The sequence below is a fragment of the Podarcis raffonei genome, chromosome 10, assembly GCF_027172205.1.
Source record: "Podarcis raffonei isolate rPodRaf1 chromosome 10, rPodRaf1.pri, whole genome shotgun sequence".
Lineage (NCBI taxonomy): Eukaryota > Metazoa > Chordata > Lepidosauria > Squamata > Lacertidae > Podarcis > Podarcis raffonei.
The window spans coordinates 32756042-32771210 of NC_070611.1; the positions used below are offsets into that span (position 1 = coordinate 32756042).

Sequence of the window (15169 nt, forward strand, 5' to 3'; positions counted from 1 at the left end):
CACTATTCCACCCCCCAAGGACTTTAAAAATAATCCAATGTGTTCTTTTATTGGTGTGTTCAACAGGCACCAGTTGCAAAGTTATGGTCTTCTGCTTCTGTAGATAGTCTTTGAACATCTGTTGATGGTGAGGTGACCTATAACAAATATTATTGAACCTTAATGGGATTACTCTAGAGTACATGGTTATTTTATACAATTGTGTTGCCAGACCCTCCAAGTGCCCCTATTTTCTAGGGACAGTCCCAGATTTACAGAAGGCATCCCCATTTCTGATTTGATCCCAGAATGTCCCACTTTTCCTTAGGACATCCCTATTTTCATAGGAGAAATGTTGAATGGTATGGAGTTATGCAACCCCCAAGCCAAGGAGATAAGTAAAAAGGTAAAGGACCCCTGGACGGTTAAGTCCAGTCAAAGGCAACTATGGGGTTGCGACACTCATCTAGCTTTCAATAATTTGTCCATAGCTTCCTGGGTCATGTGGCCAGCATGACTAACCACTTCTGGTGCAACAGAACACTGTGATGGAAACCAGAGCGCATGGAAGCGCCGTTTACCTTCCCAGCACTTGCACTGGTGTGCCTTTTAACTGCTAGGTTGGCAGAAGCTGGGACGGAGCAACGGGAGCTCACTCCATCGTGGGGATTTGAACTGCTGACCTTCTGATCTGCAAGCCTAAGAGGCTCAGTGGTTTACACCACAGCATCACCCGCATCTCCAACTATAGGCAGCCCTATATAGGGAAGTTTTAAAAAATGTTTGATGTTTTATTATGTTTTTATATATGTTGGACGCTGCCCAGACTGGCTGGGGCAACCCAGTCAGATGAGCAGGGTATTATTATTATTCTTAACATTATTATGAATAATAGAATAGGACATCCCTATTTTCATCAGAGAAGTGTTGTGATCTACAGCCTAATCTGATATTCTCTACGTCCCTCCCCCCACCCCCACCCCTGAGTTGTTGATGGGCACATTCTCTTAATAAATTAATTTATCAGGCCAAAAACTAATCTATGTTGATGGTGGGCTGGACCAATGGGCCAAAGTCCAAAGTTGGCAGGGCCACCCACTTTTGTCCCTCCTTCTACCACATCTCTCCCTTTCTGACACTTCTCTTTTTCTTCCCACTCAGGAGGCTATAAGAGGAGGCACAAATCCCTTTGGCCAGAGGCCTGGCTTATGCAGATGGCTCTTGAAATTATGCCAGAGGCTACAGCAAACTAGGCCAAGTTTCTATGTAAATGGAACCTTTCAGCATAGTCATGGCACTCCTACTTTGCAACACTATCCCCATTGAAATCAGACAGGCACCTGCAATTTTGATATTTCATCTCCCACTGAAAACGTTTCTGATTTGCCAAGAGCTTTTAGAGGATAGATTTACTGAGTGCTTGGGCAATGGGTCTGTATGATTTTATGATATTTTAAACTGTGGGATGGGGGTTATTGTTCTGTTATTGTGTTGTGTGTTTTTATTTTAAACTAACCTGTGACCCTCAGATGAAAGGTGGTATAGAAATTTAATAAATAATGATGATGATTTTAGTGGCAGTGCCACAATATTTTTTTTAATGAGCTGGTTAGTTAATGCTTTTAAAAATAAAATAAAATGAAAGTGCTGCCGGTTGCCATTCCTGGATTAAAAGTTGATACTGTATTAGATTATTATTTGGCAGAAAACTCAAACCATGTAAACACACACATACCTATTTTTCAGGCATTCTGGGAAACGTGGAATGACAGACCCTGAGTAATAGCATCTGCAATCAAGCCATCTACCTCTGACACCAGCCCTTTGCAGGAGTTTTGTGGAGCAAGTGAGTTGCCTCCATATCTATTATTTTTTAATGATAGCAAAACAAATGAATACAACAAGCTTACCAGACTCATTCACCAGCCGCGTAGTGCAAATTGCCAGGTGTTTGATTAGCTGCCTCCTTTTTGCAATCTGCTTTTGGCCTGCGAGTTTGACATTTTGCTTTTATGCCTGCTGCATGTGCCTTAATGATTTGAATGGAACACAGTTTTATCCTTTGTAAACTTTTAGTCAGTTGCAGGAATAGTAGTGCTTTTACACACACACACACACACACACACACACACACACACACACACCCCCCCTCATGCACAGAGAGTACAATCCAGCCAACATTAATGATTTTTTAAGTCCCAGTGATGTCGAAGAGTTAATAATAATATGCTGAGTTTTTCTCTGCTGAAATGTAGAAAAATTGGAACTGCCTAACTTTATCTGCATCATAGGATGAACTAAGGTTGTGGAGTCCTCGTTCTCCTCAAATCCATAGAGTTCTGGTTTTATAAACAGAAATGTTGTAGGACTAAGTTCTCAGCATGAAAAATTCATTGCCTTGGCAAAGGAAACAATGGTCTCTGCTGCAATGCTTTATTTTTTAATAAAATAGTATTAACTTTAGACTATCCTCTCTTGTTATTTTAACAATGTATTTCATAAAAAGGGAATTTTGCATTGGCTTAAACTCCCTGCATCATGCATGCCTAATTGCTGTTTTAGGATGCAATCGTATACCGACTTGCTTGTGAATAAGCACCGTTTAACTCAATGGGATTTCCTTGCATCGAATTACTACTTTAATCACGTCATTTATTTATTAGATAAATATATCCTTTCTTCCCTCCAAAGAGTTTAAGGTTATTTCCATTTTTATCCACACAAGTACCCTGTGAAGTGGGTTAGGGTGAGAGATAGTGACTGGCCCAAGGTCACCAAGTGAGTGGCGATTTGAACCCATGTCTCCCCAATCCTAGTCCAATACTCAAGCTCAAATTCAATACTGGCATAACATGTGCAGCTTTAGCACAGCTCATCAGAAGTTTTGGATTGCTAAGCAGGGACTGCCAAATTAGTTTCATGTTGCTTAGTTTATATTTGTTTTAGACTGTAAAGGTAAAGGGACCCCTGACTATTAGGTCCAGTCGTGGCCGACTCTGGGGTTGCGGCGCTCATCTCGCTTTATTGGCCGAGGGAGCCGGCGTACAGCTTCCGGGTCAGGTGGCCAGCATGACTAAGCCGCTTCTGGCGAACCAGAGCAGCACACGGAAATGCCGTTTACCTTCCCGCCGGAGCGGTACCTATTTATCTACTTGCACTTTGACGTGCTTTCGAACTGCTAGGTTGGCAGGAGCAGGGACCGAGCAACGGGAGCTCACCCCGTTGCGGGGATTTGAACCGCCGACACCTTTTGATCGGCAAGTCCTAGGCTCTGTGGTTTAACCCACAGCGCCACCCGTGTCCTGTTTTAGACTGTACCTACATTTAAAATGTATTAACACGACCCAAAGTTCTAAAGGGTTCTGCTTTGCACACAGTAGAACTCTAGTGATGCACACGGGTAGCCCTGCTCATTTTGATGTCATGGAATGCTCTGTGACAGCAATGAGGATGTTTGCAGGAATTATTATTATTGTTATTATTTTAATTAGTTTTATTGGGTTTTTTGTGTTATAAACAGGGGAACAGTACATCTGTTGTCTCCACTTTGAATTCAGTCTTTTTCACAGTTTGTTTACATTTGGTGAGAGACATTTTTGTCATAGACACCTTGGTGAGGGGGTAGAGAAATGGGGATGCTGTTCTTTCATTCTTTCATTCTGTTGCCTATTCTTAGTGGGTTGTGTCAGCATCACATGAGCGGGTTCTTTGAGTATTTATTTAGTTATTTATTTATTATCAATATTGCGATAGGTTAGGGGTTCCTGAGCTTGCTTGGTTGTGTTTAGTTGATTGCGGTGTGGTTTATTTGTGTGAGGGAGGTGGGCTAGGTTGTTGGGTCAGGTGAGCCATATTGATTTGTATGCTGCTGAAGGGGGAATAGGTTATTGTCTTGTTGTGTTGTGTATCTAATAAAGGGGAACCACACTGGGGTGAAGCATCTTCTGTAGCTTGTCCCCGTGCTAGTTTGAGTTTGTTGGTTAGCTTTCCCATTAGGGTGGTTTCCCATACACTTTGGGACCAGTGGCCTATGTTGCTTGCAGCAATTATCAGTTCACAGAATAAGTTGTGCAGGATGGTTCCTGATATCATGGAGCAGGTTTTCATCTGTGTTTAGATCATTTTGAATCAAGAGGATGGGCTGAACCTTTCAAAACTGTGTTGTTGTTGTTGTTTCTTAGAATTCCCAAGCAATGTTGGGTGTGAGGCTGCTAGTAATTAAATAGATCAACTCTGTTCTTTGGCAGAATTCAAGAACTAAATTATACAGTAAAAAAGGGGGGGAGGGAGTTCATTTGTGGGCCAACATGTACACAGAGAGCAGCATTTCAGTTTGGTTTTGCTATAAATGGTGTCCAAAGGCATAGCAAAGAGACAAATAATTTCCAAAATATATAGCAGATAGTGGTACCCATCTTAGGCAAAAGCATTGTAATCTGTCAATACTTTTACTCATCTGGTCTCTGGGAACATACCAGAAGTTGATTCTGCAGAGAATATGGTAACAATGGGGAGCAATAGATTCATGAACCAATCACAAGTGTGGCTTCCTGAAGTGGTTGAAATGGCTGTTGGCAGAATGATGTGGTCTTATTTGTATACACAGAGTGTACAAAGGAGAAAAATGAAAACAAAGAGCAGTGGAAATGAGAAAAGGGAGTGTCATTTGTATTCTTTGGCGAATGATGTACAATCCAAAATGCTTGCTCTCACATCATATATTACTGAATAGGATTCATTTCCTCAGCAGAAAGATGACACTTTAATAGATCTCGGAGATAATTTATATAGGGCAGTTGATGTTTCCTCAGAGTTGCTCAACACATTGTAATTGTATTACTGGTAATGAATCTCATTTTTGCCGTGATGCTGAGGAAACAGGATTGCTGATGAATGTCGAATCAATTGCCCTCAAAAGAGACACAAGGTTTTGATTATTTAAATTCACTCCCCTCCTTCCCACTGCATTGTTTTGGTAGGTAAACAGGGAAGTAAGAAGCAATGTGAATTTATAATCTCTCTGAACACACTACTTTCCATTTCACTCCCACTGGGGAAACCCAGCCAGCTGGGTGGGGTATAAATAATGTATTATTATTATTATTATTATTATTATTATTATTATTATTATTATTATTAATGATAGCTATTGAGAAGGAGTCATGGAATGTGCTGATTTGCCAGCACAGGAGCATAACGGCCATGGCAGGTGAAGGAAGGACCACACTGGAAGGCCTTTAGTGGAATTAGATTCTATGGGATCAGGGAGGGAGATTTCTTCCTCAGCTGTTCCCTTCCATGCGTTTTGTAGCCGAAAAACACCTGGTTTGTAAAGTGCTAAAAACGAAGAAGCATCTGCTCCATCTGTCTCCTTGGTGACAAGAGGGTTGCACACTGGTTCCCAGTTTCTTTCTCCTAGCATAGACAAATGATTCTAAATTTAACTTTGATTTTCTGCTTAGCTGAGCCTGTGTCCAACCAGTTTAAACAGATACCTGCTGTTAACAATGGAGAGCCAAACAGCCAGAAGCCTGCTGAAGTCTTCCTATGAGGAGGGAGGCAATGGACAGAGGGGTGGCAGGCAGCGGCAGAGCAAGCCGATCGGGCGCCTGGGGTGGAGCATGTGCCCTGCACCCGAGGGCAGGGCCACCCACCCACAGGGGCACCACAGGGCCTCCAAGGAGCCTGCCTGCCTCCTCCCCCTCAGCTGAGGGGGAGGCAACAGGCAGACTGTTTGGGGCAGCGCTGAGCCTGCAGGCGCCCAAACCACCGTGTCACTCCCAGGAGAGACGCCTGGCTCGGGCGTGCTGCAGGCTCTGTGGTGAGTGCCGCCCACCATTTTGTCACTCCCCTTAGTGGGGACACCTGGTGCGGGTCGCACCCACCACACACCCCTTGCTACGCCCCTCAAAGGTCCCCTCAAAAATAAATTCTGTGCTTCTGTTCAACAACCCCATGTTCTGGGCAAATTCACTGAGGGCTAAAAAAATACTAAATACTAGATGTATTACCAACAACCACATTGCTGTTTGAAAATATAAAAAAGTGTGCAGTAGTCTTCTAGCTGACCTTAACATTCTGTTTGATTAGTTTTTCCACATGTGATTGATCAGAACAGAAAAAAAGAATCACAAGCATATAACAGCAGTTACTAATGAAAGCTATGATTTGACCACTTCACTGTGCAGCTAGCCAATGTGTGCTTTCAGTTGCCGTAATCTTAGGACCAGTTTGGGGGGGGGTCACATGAATCAGTCTTTACCCTCAAATAAAATGTTTGTATGATGTGTGTTTCCTATCTAAAACATTCACGTCCCATTAAAGTTACATGGGGGAGGTGCACGTCACTTTTGTTAAGCAACTTTGGCATGGCAAATGGTCAGGGAGTTGTAGTTCAGAAACGTCTGAAAAGTCACATGATTGAATTAGAGGATGTAGGTCAGGGATGGGGAGCATTTGTTGTTGGACTGCACTACCCATCCGTTCCAGGAAGCATGGCCAATGGTCAGTGATAATGGGAGTTGTAGTCCAACAAAACTAGGAAGGCCACAGTGTTCCTATCCCTGCTTTTGTATGGACAGAGACCCTGTGAAAGCCTGGCAGGTTACGTCTCTTTTTGTCATCTGTGATTTAGCTGAGTCATTTTGTTTGCTGGGGCTGCAATCCTATACAACTTATCTGGGAGTAAGTGCCATTGCCCGCAGTGGGTCTTACATCTGAGTTGGCAATGTATAGTATTGTGCCATAAACAAATATCTCTCCTAATTTGCTGCTACTTGTATTTATATGTTTTCTGTATCCAGTAGTTGCTTTAAAATTTGATTTTACTGGCATTGCCTTTTGACTGTAAATGCTTTCTTTTGTACATCACCTCGGGCACCTTGTTAGAAAGGAGGCATACAAGTGAAGTAATTAGATGAAGTACAGCAGTGGTTCTTTGTGTGGTGTGTCCAGAAACACCACAACATTGGCTATAAATATTAATGACCTCCTTCCACCTCTTTTGGAAAGAAAGCGATTTGCAATGAACAGCAAGGTTTGAAGTATTTTAAGAATGTGGCAAAATCTTGGCTATAATTCATTCTCTGCATATAGAGCCTTTGTCCTCCACATGTAGAGAGGATTGATGATAGTCTTTATGTCTTTATTGGGCTGAAGACTCTTTTCTATCAGATGGTCTCTCATCAAACTCAGGATCTGTCTTCAAAACTTTTTTAATGTGCTGCACAAATATTCTAGCCTTTGCATCTAAAATACATTTGTGCTGTGTAAGTGTTTATTCACTGCATGCATTTTTCAGATCAGGCTGCATATTCATTTTATAGTGAAAATATGAAGTTAAGCGTCAACAGTGGAAACAGTTCAGTCTCAGCTTATTGTCCCATTTAGCAACAATGTTCTATTTAATAGAACTCTTTAATGCCCTGCATCTGTTCCTATTGACCTAACATATTGCAGCACCTTCATAAAAGTGAGCCAATTAAAGCAGCTGGCTGTTCTTAAAGTTGAGCAACTTTGTTCATTCCAGAGTGTCTCAATGGAAATTAATCTGATGCTGAAAAATAGGCAGCAGGCCTTGGGCAGAGTGTCAGAGTTGGAAGGGACCCTGAGTGTTATCTAATCCAACTCCCGGCAATGAAGGAATCTTTTAAAACAAACCTCCAAGGAAGGTTAGTACCCTTGGGTGCACTTCATCAGGTCCCAGAGATGTGAATTCATTTAAGGTAGCTAGATGTTCCATTACCACATCTTGGGCTGTAGCTCCCTCTGTGCATCGTTTATTCTGTTCTCAACAGGTTGGGCACTGCTTTTCTTTTGAGTGAAGAAAGAGGTAAAGTAGGTGTTCCGCCTTCTGTCACCTAATAGTATTTATCTGTCTTCTCCATACTGTGTTAAGAGCTAATATTTGTCTTGCTTGTTTCCCCTTACTCTGTGCATTAGTACAGAGACAAGCGAAACCATGAGTCATTCTCTCCAGCTGCTTCCTCCTTGTAGTTTCCCAACCTTAAGCAGGTTTTCTGGAGCACCACCTCAGTTTCCTGTGCATCAATGAAGCTATTATCCCTAGTGCTAGGTCTTCCCCTGTCAACTATAATATGACAGTCTCTTTATTGTCTCCCTCCCCCTCAGGATTGCAGTCTTCATTATTATTTAAAACCCTGATGCCTTCAGAAGTCTAAAGAACATGACATGTGCACAGATGAATGGAAGCTGATATCACAGTTCATAAGGTATGAAATATGCATGCTTTTGCAGCTCTTGAATGATCAATAATTTTTAACCCTTAACAACATAGATGCAAGGAGGAGCTAGTCTAGGTGTGCTGGTTGCCCACCCATGCCTGGAAGTGTTGTGTTACACATTTTTCTCTCATGCTTAAAAACTTGCTACTTATTCAGCAAAAGATAGTTTATAGGGAAGAATTCATTAAAATAACTTTAGCATGGAAAAATAGTATTATCTGAAGCTTAATATAAACATTATAGATAAAATACATATTTACACAATAGCAAAGTACACTTATATACAACAATATCTATTATATTTAAATTATATACTTTAAAAATGTCACCAGACTAATAAATTATACACAGTATCAAACATGTCTGGCACTTCTGTAGTGCATAAAATATTTTTTTTTAAAAAAACCAACAGATACAACTGCAACAAGCAGGAATCTGTTGGAGTTTTAGTGCCTTGAATAAACAGCATCTGAAACAAAAAGAAAACGGAAGTTAGGAAGTGCACACAGAATGGTTTTGTTTTCGTATTTCCAGTGCCAGCCTGTAAACATGTCCTTATGAAAGTACTAGAATGATATAGATAGCTGGAGACCAGAATTGTGTCTCTATGCAAAATAAGAAAGCGGCAACTGTGCCTTAGAACAACAAGACAGAACAGTCATATTTTTTTTTTCTTGACAGGACTCCTGCCTTTTTAACGCTAATAGGACATTGCCCTATAAATCTTTTAAACAAAAACAAATAACAAAACCAAGCTATATAAAAAGCAGAAATCGAGGAAAGAAAGCTCTTTTTGGCATAGGAGTTCTGTGATTAGGTTAAGCCTTTCCTGCTGGATTTCTGCTTATCACACAGCTCGTAAAGGACATAAGCTCTGCAACGGGGTGGGGTGGGGAGGTAGCCATATTAGTATTCAGTATCATCTATACTACAGACTTACAGTGCAGTTCTAAACTTGTCTACTCAGATGCAAGTGCTGCATAGTTTTGTAGGGCTTCCTCCCATCTGGAGTTACAGCTTTGAACTGGTTAAGCCATCATTCCTTACCCCAGGGAACTCTGGGAACTTTAGTTCTGTGGAAGGGGAAAAGGTTCTTTAAAAAAATAGTATCTTTTTCAGGGCAGCCATCTTGGTACTCCCCAGATGTTATAGACTTCAATGGTCAGGGATGATAGGCGTGAGAGTCCAACAGGCCTGTTTAGTGGCTTTCACCAGTGCTGTAAATAATCTATGCTCTGGAGAGTTGGCATACACATGTGTTGAAAACAATTCTAGCAGGGAATTAACAGAAAACTTTATAATTCATACAGTAGGATCATTTTTTTGCTGGGGGGGAGCTATGGCAGTTAAATTGGCCTAAAACACCCACACATTTGTACCTATGAAACAGCCATAAGATTCAAACTGCAAACCCTCGCAAAGGAACATCCATTAATCTTGTGAAAATAAATAAATCAAAATCAGGTACAGTGGTAACTCAGGTTAAGTACAGTGGTACCTCGGGTTACATATGCTTCAGGTTACAGACTCTGCTAACCCAGAAATAGTACCTTGGGTTAAGAACTTTGCTTCAGGATGAGAACAGAAATCGCGCTGTGGCGGCGCGGCAGCAGCAGGAGGCCCCATTAGCTAAAGTGGTGCTTCAGGTTAAGAACAGTTTCAGGTTAAGAACGGACCTAGGGGAACAAATTAAGTACTTAACCCGAGGCACCACTGTACTTAATTTGTTCCGGAGGTCCGTACTTAACCTGAAACTGTTCTTAACCTGAAGCACCACTTTAGCTAATGGGGCCTCCTGCTGCCGCCGCGCCGCCGGAGCACAATTTCTGTTCTCATCCTGAAGCAAAGTTCTTAACCTGAAGCAATATTTCTGGGTTAGTGGAGTCTGTAACCTGAAGCGTATGTAACCCGAGGTACCACTGTATGGTTATCATGCCTACGCTCTGGAGTTTTGGACTAAGCCTTCCTTCAGCCCCAGCCACCATGGCCCAGGGATGAAGAGAGTTGTGGTCTACAACATCTGGAGACATCCCATTGGCTATCCTTGAACAAAATAGAGACTTAAAAAAATTGTCAGTATGGGTAAAAATAAAATAAAAAGTTTACTGGTCATTTAGCTGCAGAATAGTCAGATATTCTGTGAATCTACCACCACAGAACTGATTACTATACAGGATTCCACTATCAAAAATTGATAAGAAGGCTTTAGTAAATCCTCTCATTATGACTTCCTATACTGGAGCAAGATGTCAAGCAAAGAAAGTGATGGAAGGGCAAGGCAGGTTATTCTTATCAAGATCGTTTGTTTGGTATAGTAAATATGTCTGGTATTTTATTAGCACAATATATTCTCCCTTCTCCAGAAAGCCTAAAACCTCAAAAGGCAGCAAAAGGGTGATGTTCTATAGCATAAAATATGGCATATGAACATATAACACATGAAGGGAAACACATTAAGCCTGTAATGGGGCCTTCAAGTACAGCCCATGAAAAGTTGAAAGAACTAGATGGTGTTTAGAGATGCCTTGAATGGCGGAGATTTCTTTCAAATAATAGAAAGGTCAAGTTGGAGGACAGTAATAAATCCATGAGATTTCGTTCAGAGTTCTGGGGTGTAAATTCTCAACTTTTTCAATGGGAGTAGACTGGTTTAAATAAAAATATTTAATCCTCTGTTGTGGTGGACTGCGCAATAACAGCACAAATGTAACAAATATCAGGGAGTTGTAGGTTCAAAGGAACTGCATGAACAACTAAAGAAAAACAAAATGAGGGTTAATGCTCAGAACCATCTTGCTTCTCTTCTCAGCTCATGATACCTTCTTACCCGTAAGAAGCAGATTATATGATTCACCATCAATTGTCAGCTCTTTTAACAGAAGTCCCAGGTTGTGTGCTGACATTCAAAATTGCAATCTTTATATTTACTGAAAGAGATGGCTGCTTTTGCTATAACTACCAGTTATATTATAATCACGTTGTTACACATCATAAAGTTATATTTTTTAATCTTAAAAAAAAAAATCCTTACCTCTGTGATACTCTGGATTCACATTTTCATATATTGGAAACAATGGGTTTTCCTGTTCACTGCGTAGCTTTCTTGCTCTTAAGACATCTCTCACACATTGATGTAAATACGCATACTGACACTACAATGAAGGAAGAGAATGTGTCAAGATGAGGAAAAAATGGTTTTTTCAGGTCTTCCTTTCCTAGTGATAGGAGAACATATTTGTTCAGGTCATTTTGGACTTTCTGAACCAATATATGAACTGGAAAACAGCTTTCCCCGGGGAAAACACACACACTATTTTATGAATTTTGCATTGTCATTCTCTAACCAAACCATATTGAAGAGAGAGCATGCATTGGGTGCAAATTGCTTGCAAAAAAATCATATAGCAGATAAATCTGTGTATATTAGGAGGCATGCACACAATATTATGAATTTTCATACGGCTTCTTTGAAAATTGCAAATGTGCACAGAAACTAAGATTTGAAAAATGAGAAATTGTGAGAAATCAAAATTGACAGATCCCTCTAATCTCTTGACACCAATCAACACCTGAATCATTAAGTTGTTGGGGGGGGGTCTGCTTCATTCACAGCTTAGAGAGCCTTTTGCAGCTGGCTTCTTAGGATGGGGATTCCTCTTATCCAAGTGTTCTCTTTCCGCCATAATTTAAAGTGTTAAAGGGCCAGAATTCCTAATAATTGAATGGACTGGAGGCATTGGGTTTGGATGACATACCACCAGACTGGAATGGAATGATAGCTCCCCACCATGCATACCACATTAGATGGTTCAGAATGGTTGCTCCTGCCCTTGACTTCTGTAATGCTACTAGATTATAGAGCATGAAGGGGGGGGGAGGTGAGATTTTCCCTCTGTTTATTTCAATATCCACCTGTAAGTTCTTGCTAGCCCCCAACATGCTATGAAATATTGACCTCTTTGATCCAGAAATGTACAAGTGGTTTAAATGAGCTGCATTGCATGACTGCACAGTACATTTTAGCCCATAGCCATGCTAGGTAGACCTGAAAGGTCCATTTCCTTGACAGAAGCAGCAAGTCACCAAATCTCAACTCTGGCAGTAAGACTGTGGAGGCCTCTTTGTCTCCTTCCTATTCTGCTTGGATCATAGTAAAGTTCAAAATGTTGAATTTTGAATGTAATGAAAGAACTCAAAACCATTCAATCTTCTCCTCACTTTTATACCAGATAACTGGAATATTATTGTAAATCCCATCTAAAAATAAATTAGTTTCATTTTTCTAACTAGGAAGGAAGAATATCCCCATTAGTTAATTCAATTAATAATACTCATCATCTTAATGGTAGTAATATTTTCCAGAGTGATGCCAGCCTTGTGACTAAGGCGTTGTTTTTTTTTTTTGAAATGCAATCATTTTCAGTGCCTACATGCAAAATCTCCCCCGCAATTATAACACAGGCTTCTCAGCTTTGCCTGTTAAAAACCTTAAGCTTGAACATATTAGAGCATCTCATTTATTAGGAAGCACTTGGATTTTTCATTATGATCCAAGCAACAGCACCATAGCATTTTCAAACAGTGCTAAGCACAGTCTAAGTCTAAGAGACACACAGAAATTTGTAGATGACTGTAATCTGACAAATTAAGCAGACCCAGATTCTGATACTGCTGGAACAGTCCCTCTCTCATTGTGCCTGGTTGGAGGGGAGGGAGAAATTCCCAACAGCCAACCAGGAAGAATTTAAACTAATGAAGGCTTGCAGGATCCCAGACTACAACACTGAACTTTAACAATCCGCTCTCCCAGTTCTGCTACTCTTCCTGTTTAATCCTCCCCTACTCCATATTTCCAGCATAATAAGACTTTACCATCCCATTTGTCCTTCTGTTTGTTTCCTCCCCTGTTCTCTACCAGTGAGGGAGATGTACTGTAATTCTCTCTTGTGGCTGATAAGTGCAAACTGTTTAATTATTATTTGCTGAGGTTTAATTTTACTGTTTACTATTAGATCCTGATGGATTGCTGAATGTTGCTTTGCTTGGTATGTTGTTTATTTTAAAGTTATTGTGACTTTTTATATTGGATCAGATTGTTACTATTAGGCTGGATCTAGACACATCAAAGAAGTGTTTCAGTTAAATGCGCTGTAAACTTTGTATGCGAAATCGGCATAGCAAAAACGAAACTCCACAGTACCCAGCTGGTGTCACAGTCTTAGAAAGCATAAACAATGCATATAAAGCAATTTTTATTTACCAATGTAGCCAAGTCCTTAATGTTTGGTTAGATTTTTATATGTGTTGGAAGCCACCCAGAGTTGCTGGGGCAACCCAGCCAGATGGTTGGGGTATAAATAAATTATATTATTATTATTTTATTTTACATGCAAGATGCATGTTTTCCTGGACTTCACAGCAGCGTGCATAATGCTGTGATGGTTCCAAATAGGAGCTTAATATTGCAAAGATGTTCTTCGGATATTGCAAATGGGAAGCTAGCATCAGGGTGTGTGTGTTTTTTTAAACTTATTTTACACTGAAAATCCAGATTAAATGAGGAAAAAATATTAGCTGGTATGTTGATGCCAGCAATGGCATCTAGACAAACAAACAAACAAACATGCATAAGGAGCACCTATCCTTATCTGGAAGCACCCTGGTTGCAAGCATAGCAAGTGTCCTCACCAACAACAGTAGCACCAACCTCTGGGAACTGGCACTGCAAGTAAAGCCACTAGTATCATAGCTCACTTTGGGTTAGCCTGTGATTGCAATACCTCTTAAGAGAGCACAGAAATGTACACATTGCTTTTCTTTGTTTTCTAGTATCTCTGGTTAAATAGCATTATGTGACTGACTTCTCTCTCTCTCTCTCTCTCTCTCTCTTTCTGTGTGTTTTAAATTAAAGAATTGTGCTCTCATCTTGTTTTATTACCCACTTGTGAACAACATGTTGGGAAGAGACTGATCTCTTCTTCCCAATACCATAATAATGAATGATGGCAAGACCTGCTTGGTAAATAAATAGAACACACTAAAAGTTGTCTCTCCCTCTGACCTTGCAGCTTCTAAGTAATAAGCTCACAGATAAGTATCTACATCTTCAGTTATATATCCTTCTTTATCTCTGCCTGTTTGTCTGATGGTTTTCTAAGCACTCATACACAGAGCTCCTAAGTATGTCTCATCTTTTGAACCATTGTCTACCCCACTAAGCCTAATGCTCTGAAACACTGACCCTATTTCACCCATGGAAGGGGAAAAAAAACCCTAGTTATTTGTTAGAAGCATTTCCAGAGTGCCTGTAAATTACTGTCTATATAAATGGATAGTGAAACAGGCACTTCCCCAGAGCTGGTGAAAATTGCTTTCACTTCCCTCATTGTAAAGGACTACATTTCTTGTGAGGCTGCTGTTAGGGAGCAAGTACATCCCCCTCCTATTTTGAAAAGTTAAGTAATTAAGCTGCAGCAGCTGCTGATTGTTTTGTAGTACCAGCATTCATCTGTGCAATACAGAAGGTGTACAAAAAGGAGCGAAGAAAGGAGAAGGGGAAAAAAAAACCTCCTGTTGAAGTGCGGCTAGCTAGCATCATGGGAGATAAAAGGTACTTAAGGTACTGCTGTACAAGCAAAGCTTTGTTATAGGACGGGTGGCTGGATAGCCATAGAAATCCAGACGTTACATGAGAGCTCAGCACTTTTAGGAAATGATGCATGAGGTCCAAGAAGACAAAGAGGGATGAGCTAAGGCCTAGACGATACATTGGCTCACTAATCTGTGCCCTTAAGTGCAGGGTGTTTTTTATTTCTAAAAAACCACACATTTCCAGCAAGAGGATTGAGTGGCGGGGGGAGGGGGGGGACTGAATCATGTCCCTAGTGTGGGAAGCAGTAGGCTTTACCCAACTGCTAATTGGGATTGCCACCCCTGCATCAATATGC

General features: G+C 40.8%; 1 protein-coding gene and 1 long non-coding RNA gene across 2 annotated transcripts in view; one reads left to right on the forward strand and one right to left on the reverse strand.

Annotated features, from left to right (window-relative positions):
• The first annotated feature begins 799 nt into the window (after nt 1–799).
• On the forward strand, nt 800–11266 carry LOC128422725 (uncharacterized). Its single transcript, XR_008332575.1, has 4 exons — nt 800–1245; nt 1726–1825; nt 8110–8210; nt 11032–11266. It is a non-coding gene; the product is annotated as an uncharacterized LOC128422725 (long non-coding RNA).
• The window catches only part of PTPRB (protein tyrosine phosphatase receptor type B), an 81455-nt gene continuing 74483 nt past the window's right edge, over nt 8198–15169 (reverse strand). Inside the window, exons 33-34 of the mRNA XM_053407104.1 lie at nt 11254–11374; nt 8198–8691 (exon numbers count right to left, since the gene is read on the reverse strand). Of these exons, the coding sequence (XP_053263079.1) occupies nt 8669–8691; nt 11254–11374 (144 nt within the window). The 3' untranslated portion in view covers nt 8198–8668. The remainder of the gene's footprint in view (nt 8692–11253; nt 11375–15169) is intronic.